Source organism: Lissotriton vulgaris, chromosome 7 (genome assembly GCF_964263255.1).
Source record: "Lissotriton vulgaris chromosome 7, aLisVul1.2, whole genome shotgun sequence".
NCBI classification, from domain to species: Eukaryota; Metazoa; Chordata; class Amphibia; order Caudata; family Salamandridae; genus Lissotriton; species Lissotriton vulgaris.
Window position 1 is genome coordinate 1,497,860,065 of NC_141695.1, and position 21,219 is coordinate 1,497,881,283.

The window sequence follows — 21,219 nt, forward strand, 5'->3', positions numbered from 1 at the left end:
CAGAATGTCCAGATTCCAGATGGGTCAGAAGATGCTGAAAGGCAGTCTGGTGGCTCATGCAAAGCAGACTGGTGGGCCTTCGTCTCATCCTGCTGCGGGCACCTGACTGCAGCAGTAGTACGGACATCAGTGGCATCATTTACTACACATATAGACAGACACATCAATAACATCTTGGTAGAGTACTTGGAATCCAATGATCTGCTTTGTGCCTCCCAGACGGGATTCCGCCCTCAACATGGCACCGAAACTGCTTTACTCGCGGTAACGGAAGAAACGAGATCTGTGCTGGACCAGGGAGGGAAGGCAGCCATCATATTACTAGATCTCAGTGCCGCGTTCGACACGGTTAACCATGCCACATTATTACATCGTCTAAGTGGCATGGGCGTGTCGGGCGCGGCCCTGAAATGGCTGACCTCCTTCCTGGATGAGCGCTTCTTCCAGGTGTTTGAGGGCGAGGTAGCATCCTCGAAACACCCTCTGAGCTGTGGGGTTCCTCAGGGCTCGGCCCTGAGCCCCACGCTCTTTAATGTCTACATGAGTCCTCTGGCAGGGATAGTACAGCCCTTCGGTGTGCGTATTATCACCTACGCAGATGATACCCAACTGGTGGTCTCTTTGGATCACACAGAGGGTTCATCCAACACCTTGGGGCCCTGTCTAGAGGCAGTAGCCAAGTGGATGCATTCCTCATGTCTCAGACTCAACGGGGAGAAGACTGAGATTATGCTACTGGGCAATCCCGCACCGACCACTCTGGTTTCCATCTGGCCCGCTTGTCTTGGTGCTCCCCCCTCACCAAAACCCCACATCAAGAGCCTTGGAGTCTGGCTTGATAAAGCATTGGATTTTTCTGTGCAGGCCACCAAAACTGCTTCCACCTGTATTGGACTGTTGAGAATGCTCCGGAAGATTCTCCCATTGCTTCCTTTCCAGGCGAGGAGAATCATGGTTCAGGCCTTGATACTCTCCCGCCTGGATTATGGAAATGCGTTATATCTGGGAGCCCCGGCAGCAGTGATCAACAGACTCCAAGTTACACAAAACTGTGCTGCTCGACTCTTGTTTGGCATCCCTCGCGTGCAATCAGCAAGGAAGGCCCTAAAAGAACTCCACTGGCTCCCAATAGCTGCCAGAATACACTTTAAAGCTATGTGCATTGTGCACAAAGCATTCCACCGAACAGGCCCAGCTATCCTACGCTCTTTGGTTGTTCCTTACATTCCATCGAGAACCCTTCGTTCCAGCGTTCTGCATCTTGCCACGACAACTAAAGTCAATAAGGCCCGCTGGGGAGGCCGGGCGTTTTCACACTTAGCGGCTAAGATGTGGAACTCGCTCCCGCCGAATATGCGGGAAATTAGCAACCGGATGGTCTTTAGGAAAACATTAAAAACTTACCTGTTCGCCAAAATGTGCTAAACCTTGCTATTTGCTCACCACATTATTCAGTTCAAGCGCTGCGAGGCCTTAGGGTATGTACGCGCTATATAAATATAATTTTTCATTTCATTTCATATAGTAAAATGGTAACACCTGAAAGCATCTCGGCAGTATGACTGAAGGCAGCATGTCTGACGCCAGCACTTCCTTCCACTCATAAAGACACATGACACACTGCCACCGAGAATACTGTGCTGCAGCCAGATGGTGCATCCTCAGAGACGTCAGAAAGAGTTCACACCGAGTAAACAATTACATGATGGGCGTAAAAGAAAGAACCAGGTGCAATGGGGTCACAAGATCTGTATACAAATTGGGACTCCTTCGCTTTTATCGTTAATGAAACTCAAGAATGATATGGAAATCGAAATTGTTATTTAAAAGGTGTGACCTAAAAAAGCATCAATTCTAAATAAAGAAAATGGATTCCTAAGGTAGATCTTAATTTATAGGTAAGACCTCGTACAAAGAAAGCAAACACAGGAGGACTTTTGAATACAACCCGTGTGCGCGTGCTCCACAAAGAACCCTCTTACCCCACGCGTGCATCAGCTGAGCCTCGTGAACCTCTGCTGGGACGATGAGCAGTTTCTCCTCTGCAGCTCAATGGAGGCAAACATCGATCTACTGTAACCAGACCCTGGGCTCTCTGCCCTCTCTCCTTCTCCACCCCATCCAGGCGTCGCCTGCCTTGTTTACTTAGCGTACCCTTCATCCAATCTTCCTTTCAGTAGAAAAGCCACACAAACACGAGCCTCCCCACCGGATGCTTTTTGGTTTCGACCCCTTAGAAAAACTTCCTTTGGTGATGGCATCCGCAGCTCCGGGAGCATATTTCCCCGCCGAGTGCAAATACGCTCCAGCCTTTCTGGCCTGATGTCAGCGCCGCGGTCACGTGACCCGAGCCACGACGCTCTCCGGGGAGGGGGGGGGGGGTCTGTGCTACGTGGAGTCGGAAGGAAGGCCGTGCATGTGCCCCGCGCCTCCTACTCATGCTCTTCCGTCAACAGTGGCAGCGGAGTGGAGATGAGGGAGATCGGGCAGGGATGCGGTGGGGAGGCTAGCAGATGTGTCAAGGGCCTTAATGCATGCGAGAACAAGCTGAGAATCGCCGGCGCGAAACAGCGTGGTGGGAGTGCACGAGACGCAGTCGCCGTGAGCGTGCACATCAGCTGTAGCGGCGCAAGCTGAAAATCGCCAGAGAAGACACGCCGACCTTCGAGTCTGCCTGCTGCCGAGACTGACCCGCTGCGGAAAGAACCCGGTGAGTGGGGTGGGGGGGGGGCAGAGAGGGCGGGGATGTGTGTCTGTGTCTGTGTCTGTGTGTGTGTGTGTGTGTGCGTGCGTGTGTGTGTGCATGCGTGTGTGTGTGCCTGTGTGTGTGCGCGCGCGCGCGTCTGTTTGTGTGTGTTTGTGAACAGCATGCCATCTCTTGTCTCACTGTAAGCAGTGAAACTGAATGCTGGTTTGCCTGCGGGACAGGAGATGTGCGCGCGCGCGCACGTGCCTGTACGTGCGTGTCCACGGTCCCGAATCACCGCGCGTGGCCCGGTCTGTCTCCCTTGAGAGGCATTTCCACAACAATAGGTCTCGAGAGCGAGACCTAAAACTGGACAACCCAAAATCGCATAATTATGCTCCGTCTTTCTGAGTACCTTACAGGTTAGAAGCAAATTATTCCTGGACAGCAGGATTTCTCTAAGCTTCTACTAGGCTATCAGAAAGCATGTGGTTTAGGTTTGCCTAGAGTCAGTGCCTTTCTCAGAGTCCTCGACCTTTTCAGCTTTCAAGGCTTTCCTAGTTCTAGAAGAAAGGTTTAGAAAGAGAGATTCAAGTGAGAGAGCAGAACAGCCTTCCTATTTTCTAATGGCAGGCAACGTATGTTATTCTTCCAGCGGACATGAATCCCCCTCTTGTTTAGTGTTCTCAGCAAGATCTGATTGCCAGTGGGAACACAATGATTGTTAAGAGGGGAGCAAGTATATTATTGGTGAATGGCCTCAAACCAGCCAGTCTGTTGAAAGTGCCCACAATCCTTCACTTCCATTTCTACTCCAACGTGATGCAAGTCCTTTGTCACCTGGCTCTCATACTTTATGTGTGCTTTATGGATGAAACACCAAGATTGCTAAAGAAAGGTCTGAGGCTAAGAAGCTCCTCTCTCCTTTCGAACTCTGTCCACTGCCAACTGTCTCAATCTCGGGGTGGGCTTCATTTAAGAGATTAATTATGAAGGACTTAATGTTTCCACCCTCAAGGTCTTCCGGGATATTCAAAATCCGAATATTGTTCCTTCTAGCGTTATTTTCCAAACTCTCCAATTTGTCTGCCAATTCTTTATCCTTCTGATTTAATCTCCTGATCTCTCCCGAGTTCACATTAACCCGTTTCGAGAGATCGTCGACTGCGACTTCTACTGCTTCCACTCTGCCCATTATTTCATTTTTTTCCAGTGTTTCGCAATCACCTTGGATCCTCTGTTGATTGTTTTCTGATACATTGAATTTCTCTCTCATTTCTAAGATCAGACCTAAACGTGGATTCTCTGTCGTGGAGCTAGACCCCATAGCGTCCTCGCACAGTCCTCCTTCCTGTCCGGCTAATTGTCTTGATGGACTTACTTCCGTAGGAACAGTGCTTGAGGCAAAGTTTAGAATGGGGGCATTGGTATTAGCATTTGCAGTTTTGGGGAATCGCTGTGCTGTGGCTTGTTGGTTAAAATCGGGCTGTGGTGTGACTTTAGGGTCTACCAATCCTGCTGTTTCTGTTAAACAGGCAAAACTGTTCTCCAGGCGAATTGCATTGTTTTCTAGCTCCATGGTTCTTGAGCCTTCACTATCACCAGTGGATGAAAGACCTCCTGTATTTGACCTTCTTTCAGGGTTTGCGTGCTCTTGGTTGATCTGTATATTCACTGCTGGAGTCTGGGCTTGTACTTTGAGATAGGTCCGCAGGGAGGGAGTAATGCGTGAACTCGCTAAGTTGGTTTGCTTAATCTGTTTGTTTTTTGGTTCAGCAGCGTTTTTTAGCTTTTTTTCCGTCTGAGTAGGAGTGCATGGCCACACCCTCCACCTGCCTACTTTTTGATATGGTATAGCCTGGCGAGATTTCTGTGGGCGATAAATTCGCCCCCCAGGCGCCTTTACTGCGTAGGGTATACCTATTTGGAATACTATTAGTTTGAGGTTTATTGCTGTTCACCCCTGCAAGCTTCTGTTCTGCCCCAGCACTTCCAGGTTTTATGCAATCCGCAAAACCCACATTCATTTTAGTACTCTCTCCTTCAAGAAAGAGCCCCGCGCCCCCTTCCCTTTCCTCCTTACCGGGGTCATCCACGGGAGGCCATCATCATCCGCTGCGTCCTTCCAGCCGCCCTCCTGTTGCTCAACCACCTTTGGTATTGTAAGCGAAATTCCACCCTTCCACAGCCCGATTCTGGCCGCTACGGCGACCCGTAGCACTGCCTCCACACAGATCCCACCTCGCGGCGGCAGGTCGGCACTCCCTGCAGCCTCAGCCACAGCGATGACCGTGGCGGAGTACACCCGCCTGGGAAGAAACCGGCAAGCGCTTCAACGCAAACCTTGACCTTGACCGCAGGCCACGAGACCACGTCCGAAGACGGGTCGTGTGAGGGCGGATCGCAGCATCAGCGCAAATACCCGCGCAAGTATTGGCATGCGCTGCAGGCTACGGGAGAGTATCAGGCAGTATCAGGCAGTCGACGTGAGCAGGTAAAATGCACCACTGGACAAAAGATATGCCCCTCTGAGCTATTCTTAATGACTTTATGTTAAATTCATTAGATACAACTAAATAGAATAGAATAGACTTTTAAAGTTTAAGTAGCTACATCCATTGTTTTCAGGCTCTCCTTTCCCGTCTGTTCAGAGGTGACGAGACAGAGACCGCTCAGCTCTGACTGTCCGCCACCATGTTCCCCGTCCCAAAAGTTTAACGAGCAATATTGATTACATAGAATAATTGTTGAAAATGTTTGTGTTTATATTAGAGTAATATAAAATTTAAATGGATAATGAAATAGAACTTTTATTGTGAACAAATAACCGAGTAGGTTTATTTCTCCTAGAGAAAACTACACGCTTTACAGAGAAGGCCTCAACCCACTGTTAGGGTTAATTTGCTTTTTAAACGTAGAATGCAGAAAAATGTATTTTGTCCTTAGTTATGATTATTGTGTTCTTTCCTTGTAAATGGCTACGTGATTGGAGTATCAACGGAACTTCCTATTGTCCGAGGAAATGTTTAGTTTTGAGGATAACTGCTCTAGTGAATTGTAACAAATGTTTCCAAAATGTGAGCAAGCCTAGGAAGGAGAATATCGTGATTTTCTCTGCTGAAGGACGGTGATGACTGAATGAGTCTAAACAAAGACCTTTTGAGAGTTAAGAGCGACAGAAGTGGTGTGACTGAACACCCTATGCTCCTGAACCAATGAAAACTGTAAATTGCTTGGACTTTGTTACTAAATTAGGGATGGACTTATTAGCACGCGGTGCTATAGTTTTCTTATGTTCATATGGTACTCTGTAATTGCATTGATTTGTTACAATGCTCTTTTGTCTCTCTTCCTATCCACTCACTCATGCTCGTTAAGAGGGATGTTATTGTGAATGACCCTATTTTGTTTCTCTTATGTGACGAACTGAGATTCAATGCTGCACCTTTGTTTGACCATTTCATATGCTTTCAAATGATTCGATAAAGCTAAGTGAATTGTAAAACTGAGTCTGTCATTATTGATAATTGTGATTAATGAGGTTTACATATTGTGATGTATAGTTTGGTTTGTAGAATATTCCCTTTGTTGTAGGTCCTCATAGGAGGAGTATTATCTGTCTTAACTATTGACAATCCCTGTCAACTCTCAAAAGGTTCATCAGAGGACCAGTTATAGGTATGGGCCAAATTAGTTTTAATAATGAAAGGTTATTAAATTGGTTATGTGTGGTAAATATGTTACCCCATGCTCTCCGCTGTATCACAGGTCCCTCGGACACCATCAGCTCCTGATAATTTTAACTGCAAGCATTCATTCATGAGGTGCAGGCCTCTAACGTTGAGTGAATTTCATTCATGAAAAAAAGATGAAGGTGGGGGCTTAAAGGAAAGCCATGGGATTTGATTTGAAGGGAGACTTGAATCTTAGAGCACAGAGAGAAACGGTGCAGTCTTTTCTCTCCCCACAAAAAGTGTAACGATTTAATAGGAAACAGAGGAAGGAGATGGGGATTCACCCAGGGAGAGGAGTGTGAAGGACGGAAACAAGCAGCATCCTACAACAGCCACCTCACATGAATCTTTGGAACAGATCGCTCCTCAATCGGGATAAGGACAAGGACGCATGAACCGGTTTTAACAGCACAAGTTGATGTCAGTGTGACACATCGTCCCAAGAAGTCCCACCATAACTCTCTTACCAAAGATACACAAAAACTTGACGGACCCGCCAATGCGGCCCATAGTATCCACCAAGGGATCCCTGCATGAGCCTGTAGGCAAATTCTTGGATCGTTATCTGCAACCATTCGTCAAAGAAACTAAAAGCTACGTGAAAGACACCACGGAGTTCATACTCAAACTGTCAGAAATAAAAATAGATCAAAACGACATTGTAACTTTTTGTACTGCTGATGTGAGCAGTTTGTACACCTCTATTCCACACAAAGGTGGAATAGAAGCCATTGAGAAAACCTTAGCACACAGCAACATCCCTGAAGCCATGCAAGTGTTCCTGATGGAGCTTATGATCTACACACTTTACCATAGTTATTTCTGTCACAACAACCATTGGTTCCAACAATCATCTGGCATGTCCATGGGGAATTGCGCAGCTCCAACGTATGCAAACATCTATATGTCCAATTTTGAACAGCAGTACATATATGACAATCCATCTTGGACCGAAAATCTGTTGATGTACGTCAGGTACATCGACGACCTATTTTTCATGTGGAAAGGCACCAAAACCATGTTAGAAGATGAACTCAACCACCTAAACACAAAAGACCACAGGATACAAATGACATGGAACATCGATGACAACCAAATTAATTTTCTGGACGTATTAATCACCAGATCTGATACCGGCCTAAACACAGACCTATATCGAAAGCCGACAGACCGCAATAATATGCTGCATTTCGCCAGCTTTCATCAACACTCGCTAAAACGTCACTTACCATACAGTCAAATGTTGCGAGTTAAACGCATCGTATCCAATCCGGATATCTTGGATCAACGGTTAGATGAAATGAGCTCAAGATTCGCATCTAGAGGATACCCTAAGGAAACTACAGAGGAGGCCAAGACAAAAGTTTCTAGAATTCAACGTCAGACAGCTCTGAAAAAGACAACCAAAAAAGAAACCAACCGGATGGTAGTGGTTTCTAAATATTCAACAGTGAGTGGAAGATTCAAAAAAATAATCCTACAACATTGGAGAATCCTGGCATCTGAACCCGATTTTAAAGAAATGTTCAAAGACCCTCCGATTTTTGCTTACAGCAGAGCTAGCAACCTGAAGGAGATTCTGTCCAAAGAAACATCCATTTCACCTACCTACAAGGGCACCATACCGTGCCTTAACTGCAACAGTTGTAACAACATCATAAGGGGTAACAAAATCAACCACCCTATGAAAGGAACAGCGATCAACCTGAAAGTTAACGCAACGTGTGATTCGTCCAACCTAATTTACCTTCTTAAGTGCCCATGTGGCAAGACCTACATAGGTAAAACCGAGCGAAAAATCAAAGTTAGACTAAACGAACACAAATCTAATATTCGGACAAAGCAAACCAAATCTAGTGTGGCGGCACACTTCATGGAAAATCAACACACCGTGGCACAATTGAAATTTTTGGTCCTGGAGATGATTGAAAAAAAAGAAGGAAGAGACAACAATAGGTTTCTATTACAAAGGGAAACTTCATGGATTTACTATTTGCAATCGCATAAACCGTTCGGGCTCAATGATCGAATTGAGCTAAGTTGCTTCCTGTAAAGTACCCAGCCGGGTACATAATGGACACATTTATATTGTGCGAGTTCTCTGAGATGTCAATTGTACTTTCATCTTTATCGTTATGTTTTAAGTTCATGCCCATGTAACTCATCTTTATGTTACTTTTTTTCATCTCACCATTTCCGTCTTTTTACATGTTTATCATGTTATTCACATTGTCACTTGTTTGTCGCACCATTTCGTCTGTATGGCGTCAGTTACATGTCTCATACACTCATGGTTCCCTTAACAGACCCGCTCCAACATGGCCACCACAGCCAACAGTACCGAGTCCTTTGTTAATTTCCTTGGCGGTTGATCCCGCGTTCACTCTTAAGTCCATCTACCCGACCCGCGAGCTGTTATTCCAGCCCGGTGAGCCCGAGTTGCAGGAACAACTAGGAGACTTCTTCTGTCCCTACCCACAAATCACATCGGTAAGCGTTCCAACAGAAACCCGCTAGCTAACCTTTGTTTAGCAATGCACTCGCGTCCCGAGTGACTAGTTAACCGCCCGTTTTATTTTCCCTTTCAGCATCGCAGTACTGCTCCACCCTCACGTGAGCTTGCATTTACGTTACTCTAGTTTTTCCGCAACGCATTCACTCCCTTGTCGGGTGCATTTATATCATTTCGACACTTCCCTCTGTCTTTTGGTTGGGTAAACCTCGCTATGTTTTTCTGGTTTATACCACTTCCTTACAGTTTTCGTATATCTGTTCACACAATACCTTCGTTTTGTTTTTGAAACACACACGTTTGGTGTCATTCTTTGGGAATTGCTCTTCTTGAATTGTTATCTGGATAATACTATTATGATGCCAACATAGATCGTTCTTATCTTTGCAGTGCTCCTTGAGAAAGGGTCTTGGACCCGAAATGCATCGGAGCGATGATGATTTTGTGATAAATATCATTAATCGGATGAAAAGAATTCAATGACGAACTTATGAAATAATTCAAATTGAATAAATTTACAAAACTATATGGAGTCAACTTACTTTTGAACCAGAGGGAGTGCCCAATTACTGGGATGTGCGCATTTTCAATGTTCACACGCATTTACATTACATCGTCCCTTGTCTCACATTAAGCATAAACGTCGCTGGTGTATGTAAAGCTGCTTCCCCTCAAATGTTGGCTGCTCTAAAACTGATAACATCCATGCTAGGGTATATCCATTGTGAACTTCGTCAAAGTCTTAACGGCAGTGATCTGAAGTAAAGTTCTAAATGGACACATTTCACATAGCTCGTATGCCAGAGGATGAAAAAGAGCGTCTGTCCCTCTACCTGCAGTGCAGAACACCACCTTAATGCAGCCCAACCTACGAATAAGGCTCACTATGGACTTTACAAGTGTGAAAAAAGGGCCACAACCTGAAGATGTTAAACTCAAAGAATAAAACAATCGAACATAAATTATGCAATTTTTAGATTTCCATTGTTATTATGCATTATACAACGTTTGTACAGTAATTATTTAGCGACAAAACAATCAGCAAAGTTGCATATTAAAGCTACAGCAAGTTTGAGGGATTACTCACCAACCACCACCTTTGCACATGCACAGGAATCTCTGGGTTTTGGGCGGTTAGCAGCGGGCTGACTGAGGAGTTGAAGCGCATATCAAACCAGCTTGATACTCCTTTCTCAGAGATGCATTGTTTACAGCTGCATGGCCGATGCCTCCTAGCCTGGGTCAAATTCCAGATGCCGCTGAAGCTACAGTAAGGTGACGGATGATAAATGCACACGATCTGGTACATCTTGTGCACCAGGAGCAGTAGAAGGAGGAGGACCGGGATACATAACTTCTTGTGCTGCATCTTTCTGCAGTGGTTTGCTTTGTAATTCATCATTTAAAGTATTCTTAGTGAAAAGATCACCAGCTAGTACACTTCTCGCAGTTTATTAGGACAAATGCATTTCCAGTTTGGACTAGAGAGAGACACATTTTTTTCTTCTTACGATTTCTTCAGCCTAGAATAAGAGCCATGGACATTTTTCTTCTCTCTTTCAACCAACTGATTTGTTTTTCTTTTCAGCTTGATCTCATTAGCTATCTGGATGTAAAGCATGATCTACAGAACACGAGAGGAAAACATCAAACTCCGTTGGCGAAAAGGTCTGTGCAACATGCAGACAAACGGAAATCTCTCCAGTCAATAGAAAACTTCGAATTTGCTGTCTTTGGTGAAATCCTCACCTATGCTTCACACACCAAAACTTTCTTCCACAGAAGATGGTGTCTGGACTTTAAACATCTGAAAAGGAAACATGGATAAGAGTTGGATCATTGTTAAATATTTTTAAAGTGGTATGTGTATAACATTTCTTGCCAACAAAATAACAAAAAAATCTGACATACATGTTTCAAAAGTGTTAGAGATGTTCTACGACACAATGTCAACTCATAGCTGTAATCATGAATAGATTTTCAGAAGCAACGAGTGATCAGTTATCAGGATCTTGCTAGGTTTTTCCCCACTTACCCAAAAGTCCATACTCCTTGCAGGCGTCACAGCGTTTGATCTTTTGCGGCTCAAGCTGGTACCTAGTGCCGTTGTGCCCAAGGTGGGCTGCCTAACCTCACTTTGCACTAGGATATGCCTCCTAAAATCTGAAAAAATTGGAGGTTAAGCCTTGAAGTGGGTGCTAGAAATTTGTCCAGCCTGTGTGTGAACTGCACACTATGCCGCTAAAACTCAGAAAAGAATGAGGCGCCCAGGGATGAAGAAGTTGTCTTCATCAAGGTTTCTGGGATGGGCGACATTACCTTTGATTCCTGACCTTCTATTTTTAGGCCTGGCATTATTCCATGATCAGAAAGGAAGCAGCTTGTTGAAAAGCTGCTAGAGCATCTGGAATTTATGACTAAAGAAAATTTGCTTATCTCCTTTATGTCCTACAACATTACACTTCTCCTCTGCCCAGCTACCGCTCTTCTGTGATCCATCTGAGGTTTGCAGTGTTGTTGGTCCCTGTTCCAGTTCCTAAATCAGGTCTAGACTGTTTTATCATAACTGTTGCCAGTCTCCGTCTGTAGGCTATTTCGGAGCATATCACCTGTCCTCTCAACTCGCTCTGTTCAAGTTATTGTTCGACTTACTCTTGCCTTTAGGGCATCCATACAATGTGCGCTTTGTGCATTCTAAACTTTATAGGCTATGTCATGTGCATTTGCGAACTACTTAAACACCATTTGGAATGTCCTGTGGCACTTACGGAATCTGCTCACCCTCCAAAGTTCTACAGTAGTCGCTAACTTCAGTCAGTGTGGTCCGATAACCGTGACAGTGTGTTGTGTTTAATAATCTTTATCAGTGAGTCACAATGCAGTGTCTGGCAAGGGAGGAACAGACTAGTGTTGCGTTTAGTGATGAACTATATCGCATAACTGCCAGCTAAAACTGGTTATCGATTACCGTGGAGCATTACATATATGGAAGTGTGCATTCTGAAAGACACTGTCATTTATTTCACTTTCAGGGATTTATGGTTGACCCTTGCTTGGCATAGGGTAGTTATGTTTTGAGGCATATTTGCCTAGGCGAAGGTTTTAGCCAGTCATATGGCTTGATCTCTGTTGTTTGCATGGTTGTGCAGGGAGGTGAGTTTAGGGTCTACTGTTGATGTGTAGAGTTATTTGGATATCCTGGACATGGTTGTGCTGACTTGATGGAAAATCTTAGGCAACAATTTGGCTTAGAGGCGTGTTGTGCTCTTGATGGCACCAGGGGTTTTGTTTCATGTGTATTGCTGGTGCAGTGTGACATAGGAGTATGACCTTATACGGAAGTGACACTAAGGTGGCAAGCCCACATTCAAATGTATGGTGTCTAGAGAGCGTGTATGTATGTATTTGTGTGTGTGTCTCATCACTTCAACTATTTATTAATACTATGGCCTGGTTGCTTATCTGGTGATGGATCATCTAAGCCAGGGGTCTTCAAACTGTGGGCAGCGACCCCCAGGGGGGCCGTGGAGCGATGCAAAGAGGGTCGCGCCTTCACAGTCACACTTCTGCCCAGGCCCAAGGGCTTCAGCCCCCTCCTCCCTCATCGTGTGTCTCAGCCCGGCTGCTGCTGCAGTGAAACTCGGGCTGCTGGAGGCTCAGCAGTGTCTGGAGTCATCTCCAGGAGGCCCCGATTATTCACAGGTCTTTAAATACCATTTGCATATTTGCATGCCTTTGTAAACTGGTTACAGAGGCTTAGTTTTTTCCAGGTTCCAGTACCCCCAGGGCCCCCACTCTGCCTGTTCCTTACATTTTTATTTTACAATTACTGTTGTACTATGAGAATGCATTTAAGGCAAAGGAATATAAAGTAGGGTTGCCCCAAAAAAAAATCCTGCCTGTTTTCTTTAAAGAGCCTGGAAAGACCTCCTCTTGACACTTAATAGACTTTTAAATACAAAAGTATGCATGCATTTGTTATGTGACTTTTCTGTCTTTTTTCTCTTTGTCAGTCATGGATCATTGAGGCAGCCCTAGAACACAATTAAAAGTGCTTTCTATTTATATTTGCTGTTCGAAGTATGCACAGATAAGTGCCGAAAATACAGCTTTAGGAGACTGCTTATTTTTGTACCGACTGGGCCATCAAAATAATCTGCTGGCAACCCTAACCATAGGACTGTAAGTTTGTAGCAGGATCAGCACATTATTTATTTCCTCCACCCTCGATCACCGATTAATGCCGCAATAGTTTAACTTAGATCTTAAACCCTACGCCGCCGTCAATAACTTGCTGAGTTACTTCAAGTGTCTGGGAATGCACCCTGCATTTAGACAACTCGCTCCTCATTCTCGCCCTTCACTTTCATGCCCACCCTGCCCTCACACCATTCACCCACTCACCCTGCACTCACAGTGATCACTCTGCACTCACAATGCACTTGCGCTGTTCACCCTATACCTCACCCGCAGTCACACAAATACACTACTCATCCTGCACTCATGTGACACTTCACTCACATGTCTCCCTCACTGCTCAATATGCAACTCACTCAAACAAGCCCATCAGTAATCATACATTCATTCATCCCATTCTGAACTTGCATTCGCACCCAAATTAAAAAATTCAGTGAAGTGTGGACACGCAAGAAGTGAGTGTGAGTCAAAGGTGAGGGCTTCTGTTAGAACAAAGGGGAGATGTGAAAGTTGAATAAGGGGACTGGAGAGGTGTAAGATACAAATAGACAAAAATCTGAATGGAGAGACGAGGTGAATGAGAAGTGCTGAGGGGCACAGGAGGTGACGGGACCAGAGAGGGCATGAGATAAATGTGAGAGACTGTTAGAGATGAGGGCAGTGAAAAGAGAAAATGGCAAGAGGTGATTAAAGGTGAAGTGAGAGGATTCGTTAGTTGACTGCTTTATTTGGCTTGCATTATCTCAAAAGTATGTTTTCCTCTTTTTGCCAATTGTCTTGAATCAGTGCAAAGTGCTGTTCTGCCCCTTGGACCACACTCACTCAAAACATTAAAATAAACCTCCCTGCGACAACCAGGTAGCAATCTTCCTTTTTGCATCTAGCGTCGCATGAAGGTGTATAATAATGGATAATGCATGCTTCTCTTAGCATGCTCTTCGAATGGGTCTGATAAATAAAAGATTCCAGCAGGTCTGGAAAATTAAAGAGAACTTTTCTATTCGGAAAATCTCAGACAACTGCTATGTTTAGGTCTCATTTACAGACAGCTTTTTATAATACTGATACTAAGACGGCGCTTTGCACCACTGATCATCATTGGTTTGCTTTCTTGTCAATCATTTGCTAGTTTATTATTCATTTGCTTTCCTTCTTTTTCTTGTGTTTCTCCCTTCCCTTCAGCATAGCTTCTTTACCATCCTTTTGAAATGATGGTTTGTATATGTCCATTGATGACATCAGGGAATTCTTTCCTTTTGTTTAAGAACTCCATGGGAGTGCATGTATGTTCTGTCACTCTCCTTCGTGTGTGATGCGTCCCCGTCATATCCCCACTTTCCCTGCACTCTCCATGCTGCTCCTCTCAGTTCGTCTATCATTTCCGCCCGTCCTGCTCAGCGTTCTTTTGCCATCCCCCACAGCTCCTCAGTTGCTTTGTAGCACTCGTCTGCACCAATTTGCTTAATTCCCCTCTGATATCCCCGTCGCAGCGCTGCTGACCCACAACAGCGAAAACGCAAAAAATGAAGTTTGTTGCTGATGTTGTTCAGCACCAACAAGTTCTATCGACACCAAAATGTCATCTTTCAAATATGAGAACTAATGGCTTAGCCAATGCTTGCTTTCTTTTAGGTGCAGTAGCATTATTTTTTAGCAATGTTCGAGAGCAAAAACATATGTTTAACAAAGGAAAAACGACTTCCACGAAAGTGAATGGCATGCAGGTTTTATTTTCAAAAAAGTCAAGCGTGAAACTCTTGGAACCAAGCAATAAGTTTCCTCAAAATGTGAATGGTCAACATGTGAAGAGTTTTTGTCCAAGGGTTGGAGAAGGCAACACTATTGGAGGAGGCAGTGCTAGGGTGACCAGTTTATAGGCCATGTTAGGGTAAGTATGGACAGGGACTACATGGGGTGAACGGAGTTCAGATCTAGAGGCTAGCAGCTGAGAGCGCCAGGCAAGCCAGGTTCCTTCCCTCGCACCAGGGTGACGACATTCCCCTGAACTGCCCTTGCACTCTCCCACCCCTGACAAGCACTGTATTATGGGGATTAGCTTGTGTGTTAATGCATGAATGTGTAGATGAATGTGTAACAGCATATGTGTGCGTATTTCCATAAAAGGAAATCTACAAGTATACTTTTACTGCAGTTGTGTATGTCCATGCACATATATGTATTTCCTTCCTTGGTCAAGTAGTGACAATCCTATTTTTCCTAGAGCAACAACTTGCAGGAATAGTCTCATATTTATCATTTGCAGGTTTCGTAGAGCTCTTGGTATTCAGAACTTACAAAATCAATATTTGTAACTATTTTCAAGTAATTGCTGCACCTACCTACAAGCCACATCCAGGTGCTTGTATATCAAGATTTAAAATGCATATAATAGCACTAATCATTTTACAGTGTGGTATTAGATACACAAAGTTTTATAATGGTAAAGTGTTTTCACAGTGGAAATCAAATAAAACATTTCTACCAATGATTTAGCACTCGTACAGTGGTGTGGAATGCATTGATGGCTATGTCGGATTTCTATTTGTGTTTTCTTTGGTTGGGATGAATGGCTATACTGTAACCTTTGAGCGGACACAATGTTAGCAGCAACTAAAAACACATTACTGTGTTTACCTTAATTATGTAACGTTTTGTTCACATCTTTGTACAATTTTATTACACCTGCCCACCAGCTCCGATCCGCCAGCCTCGCCCTCGCCGATGTACCACGCATTTGCAGAGCCACCGTTGGAGGAAGGTCCTTCTCCTACCTGGCGGCCAAGACATGGAACTCCCTCCCCATCTACCTACGGCTGACCCAGGATCATCTCTCCTTCAGGAAGCAACTCAAGATCTGGCTCTTCGAGCAGTAACGAACCCCCCCCCCCCAGCGCCTTGAGACCCCCCTGGGTGAGTAGCGCGCTATACAAATTGCCGATTGATTGACAGCTTCTGAGAAATCAGGACAAAGGACAGATGCGTTATAGCATGATTGATACACCTTAACATTCTATTCAGCACATTCAATACTATTGAACGGGCACTGTACATAAAGCCATAGCAAAATAACTGAGGCCAAAAATGTTTTCAAAGGCTGTTGAAATCTAATGTTTCTTTCCCATAGAATAGTATTGACCATAGACCTCAGTGTCAGAGTACAGCGCCTTAGCGTTTAAACACTATGCTCCTTGTCTAGACCATACAATGCTTAGTTTTAAAGGCAACTTTGTGGACTATTAAAGAAATCAAAGCTCAAGACGAATTAAAAGGCTGGAAATGTTTAACAGAAAGAACATTTAATATGGAACTCACAGAGCCATTGCGACAAGAGGATCCTCTAGTATTCAATAAGTACAAATACAGATAAATGCCCACTAGTACAGAATACAAAATGTACATGTTTTCATATGGAGGCTCCAATGGAGATAATGTGACAAAAGCGAAACAAAAAGAGCTATGCAGGTGCAGAAACGTAATGGTGAGATAGTACACACTCAACATTCAAACTGTTAGAAAAATGTAGACTATCGTAGCGAGAGAAGCTATTCAAGCATTTCTGGGCTACAATGCAAGGCAGGAGAGTGAGGCTTTGCACGTCAGATGTGAGCACAACCTCATATTATTGAGCAAACAATTACTGCCGCTATTACAGTTGCATTAAGGTAATATTTTTAATTCCATATGAAGCAACAAGGGGAGAACCAAAGATGCCCTAGTGCTGCTGCCTCTCAGGTGGAAATGCAGGGAGACCCTTGCCAGAACACATTTTAGGTCGAGCCTAGAGTCAGCGCGCATGCGCTGCTCTGCAAGGCATGCTGTATTCCCTCTTTGGGTTTGGCCACGCTCTTCGCCTTTCTTTGGTTCCTTCCTCTCCCTTTCAAACTGCCTTTCTTTTGTGAGGTGAATTAGTGCGATTTATCCCTCCTTTTGGTGGGTTTGTCATGCCCATAGCAACTGACCCTGTTACAGGGGTAATTTCGCTTCGGCCATTTCTCTTACTTGCAGCGCACTATTTTTTAACATTTGTTTTTGGCCGGGACACGAGCGCTCGTGTTTTGAGTCGCTGTTGGTTTCTGGCCATAACATAATCTCCCACCAATGCGTCTGCACAACCGGAGATTCTACCCCAACCTCTTCTTGTTAATACATTTTTTATTTAGGTGTTTTTGAGACATAAAAAATGTACAATATTGCCCTAAGGTATCGCACCTCCTCAGTGAGGTCCAGAGTTTGTAATTTCAGGCCATGCTTGTGACTGGCCATTGCAGTCTGCAAATACCATACTGGTTATCCTTAAACAATGTCTTTTTCAGGGGTTCTCACAATGCGACGGTGCAGTAAAAATAGGACTACGTCTCGCCGGCTGAAGTTCCATTGCGAGGCTGCCACAGAAGCCTGGGATCGGGCTCTTCCGGATTAGTAATAACACGGGAGCTGCACGATTCAGGTTACTTTTCCAGGCTGGGGGAAAGTGATCCTTCCTCTATTACACATCAGTGGCACCAACAAGGCTGCCCCACCGCTATATTGAGCTCTCAACAGTAACACAGTGAGTAAAAACGCCCATGGAAACGGACTGTTGCACTAGCACTGCAGGTGTCCCGTTTTCCCATAAGGGAGGGGCGTCTGAGAGAAACAGAGGATGGAGGGGCACAGAGTAACATGTAACACCTCACTTTTTTAGGTGACAACACAGTCCTCTGTTCTGCATCCTTCACGTTTTAAATACTTTCGTTTTTTTGTTTAAATATGTTCTCATATACTCTATCTAATAAATCTATGAAAAAGGTGTGACAGGACGGGTTTGAAATGTTGGCCACATGACTAAAAGCCGTGTACATCCGCAGCATGTGTTTTGTGATAAAAATGGATGCCTACATCCAGGCACCGCAATGGAACAGGAGGTCATATATTGCTGCTTTTGTTTAAACTGGGAACTACTGCAAATGGACAACGCATTGTCACAAGCAGATGATAATATCCAGTCGATTCCAAGACAAAGTAAAAGCCAGAGCTCCACTGTACAGAAATCAATTAATTAGAGCAAGAGCTGCCACTTTAGAACTGGGAAATCTGGCTCTAATCTCAGCGTCGGCTCAATAACCTTTGATTCTAGGGACACTTAAACTCCCTCTGCCTAAAAACAAACAAGCATTGGCATAGCCAATAGGTCTCGCCTTTGGGACCTTATAAGTATTTTGTTATGCAGCACAATATCCTTGGTGTAACAACATCAACTGTTGCATGGCTAAACACCTATAAGGTCCCAAATGCGAGACCTATTGGCTATGCCGATGCTTGTTTGTTTTGTCACTATTAAGGTCTACCATTAGGAATGTAAGGCAAATAAGTCAGCGTATAAATGAGATTCCATGTGATGTGCCGATGTTATAACTCAAGTGATAACTGTCAAAAATTCAATCTGCCCTAAAACACAGAAGCTTGCTAAAAAATGGACTCTGTATCACAGTGACAGCTTCGAGGGGCTATAGGGTCAATGTTATAGCATCACCTGCAACCCTTTGGTCAGGCTGTGTAGTAGCAGCAGCAACTGAACATTGTCTGAACCTTGAAATAGGAAAGGATGTGGCATAACTACTAAAAAAATCAAAGCCTAACGTTACTTTTCAGGAAACATATTCTCAAACTGTGGCAGCAAAAGTAATTTCCAAACGTAAGGATTAGGCAGAGTCTCCAGGAACCCGCGAAAAAACAACGAAGCCTTGTTAACAAGTAAATGCTCTTTTAAACACCTGTGAATTTCTAAGATGAGGCTGAGATGAGGTGTCAGTCACTGTCCAGGCAGCCCAAAGCAGCTCAAAAACGTGGAGTCCAGCTGGAAAGCTGCCTCAGCCCAGGCTAAGACACACAACAGGGATGGGGGAGGGGTAAAGCCCCATCAACGCTATGGGCATTGAGCGCCTCGTCGGAAATCACTAGTTCTGTCACACTAAAAGTACAGCAACCCTGCTGAAAAATGCGGACACTATCACACTAAAAGGTTTAGTTATTACTTAGTGTTAAGTAATGAGGATGTTCTTCAGCAAGTCCTGTTTTTTCAGGCAGGTTTATCGAGAGTGCTGGAATGAGTTGGTTCACACCTATAATCAGGGTCACTGGGATTATACGGCAGGCGAGGACCAAATTACGTTGCATGGTTGACTAAATTATGCAGCAAGAATAGGAGTATTATGCGACGTAAGGCAACATATTTTGTAATAGTATTACTTCATAATTCTGTCATTTCTTTACATGTTAACAAGTTTAACTTAACTAGTACCAGTTTAAATTCAACTATATTAACAAGCAGGTGAAAGGTAACCAGGCAACTTTTACATAGGGCCTTCCACAGCAACATTGTTCCTGTGATTTTATTACTTTTTATCCATTTAAACTAGAAACAAAATATTTTTTTGCTAACATCTCTAACTGTGCAGTAAATGGTGGATTATGTGGTATATGCAGCAAATCCATAGTAATGCGGAAAAAAACAAGGATAAGAATTGCATAATCCCTGTTGCCCTGCATCTAGTGAAAACAATGAAACTACATGCTGCAAAGTGCAAACGACTCAAAATTAAAGACTTGCTGAGCATCACCCTCACCACATAGGACAATTTATCAGGAATATATAAACATACAATGGATAAGACTGCCTAAACGAATAGCAGACCTGTGAACTATATATACTTGCCATCATTAGCCTTGCAGGCCTATTAAAAAAATGACGATTATGTGCCTCATTACAGACGTCTTGGCAAGCTCCGATACGGGTAATCACGTACAACACTGTTAAAATGTACTGTTTAACGTGTAGTGGAGGAGGTAACAAAAAAAGTATTGTTACAATTTATTACACATCTATTACCCCTGACGAGAATGGATCGCACAACCCAATACGGATTACTACGTCCAAGTGCCTGTCGCCAACCCAGTATCCCTCGATAGTGATTTCCCATAGCAAAAGTTGCCCGTGAGGGAAGGAAGTGACACCTACTGTCGGTTACAGGTGCTTGAAGAGCAGAGACCACAGCGCAAGGAGAACCAGGGAATGCCCGGACCAGAGGGGGTAAGAGATCTCCATCGTCCTGGGCGGAGTCTGGAGGGGCTGCTCGGTTCCCCAAGGGGATAGACGAAGAGAGTTCTCCAGGGGCCTTAGTGAGCTCAAGGGGGGAAGAAGTTTCGGGAACCTCTGAAGGATCGGGAGTGGGCGAGATGTCAACAGTCCCGGTCTCCACTGCCTCTAACTTCAAGTCACCTTCCGCCGTTTCGTGCCCCATGTCCAGCCATGACAGGGTGCTCTGTGCGGCGGTGCCTGAGCTCCGCAGAGCCAATATCAAAACAAAAATGTGGGACAGCATAGCCTCGCTGTAGCACCCTGAGACATTGGCAGCCTCCTATGTCCGGTAACTATAAACAACAACTACTGCCATCCTGGAAACCAAGGACGCTAAGCGTGACAGGAACTACAAGAGCCCATGTTGCTTTCAGCAGCAATAATCATCGAAGAAGGACAAGACGAAAAAAACAAGCATTGGCGCAATATGAAATAGAATTTTTTTAAAAAGCGAGTGGTGACGCGAGTGGTGCACACGCGCGTCACCGCAAATGCTACCTTGACGGCCACCAGCTTGCTATTAAGCGCATGCGCGCGCGCTCTTGTGCGCGTGATAGTAAACTGGTCGCCAGGAAAGTAGCACTTTTCAAAGCAGCTACTAAATGTCTGGGCCAGACCAGCGCATGCGCAGGATCAGGCCGAGACCTAAAAAAAAGTGACCTTACTGGTTCTCATGTATCGTACTCCATTGCTTTTGGGTAAAGTTTGCGCTGTATAGAACTGCAAAAAAGTTTGCCTGTGTTTGTTAGGTTTAACCGAGGCACATTAAGATACAGTGACAAAAGAAAATTCAGAGCTTCACTGTACAGAAATCAATTAATTAGGGCAGGATAGTGGATGAGGATGTGTCATTACCATCAGAGATGCCACTTTGGAACTAAGGAACCTGGCTCGAGTCTCAGCAGTTCTCAACATCCTTTGATTAAAGGTACACTTTATCTCCCCGTACCTAAAAAAAAATAAAAACAATTAC

At 44.5% G+C, this 21,219-nt stretch overlaps 1 protein-coding gene across 5 annotated transcripts in view; it reads right to left on the bottom strand.

Annotated features, from left to right (window-relative positions):
- LOC147705869 (CMP-N-acetylneuraminate-beta-galactosamide-alpha-2,3-sialyltransferase 2-like) overlaps positions 1–21,219 on the bottom strand; it is a 383,457-nt gene that overhangs the window by 230,415 nt on the left and 131,823 nt on the right. For all 5 annotated transcript variants that reach the window (XM_086932319.1, XM_086932317.1, XM_086932320.1 and 2 more), the window contains one exon: positions 10,020–10,739. In XM_086932319.1, the coding sequence (XP_086788445.1) occupies positions 10,020–10,334 (315 nt within the window). In that variant the 5' untranslated portion in view covers positions 10,335–10,739. The remainder of the gene's footprint in view (positions 1–10,019; positions 10,740–21,219) is intronic.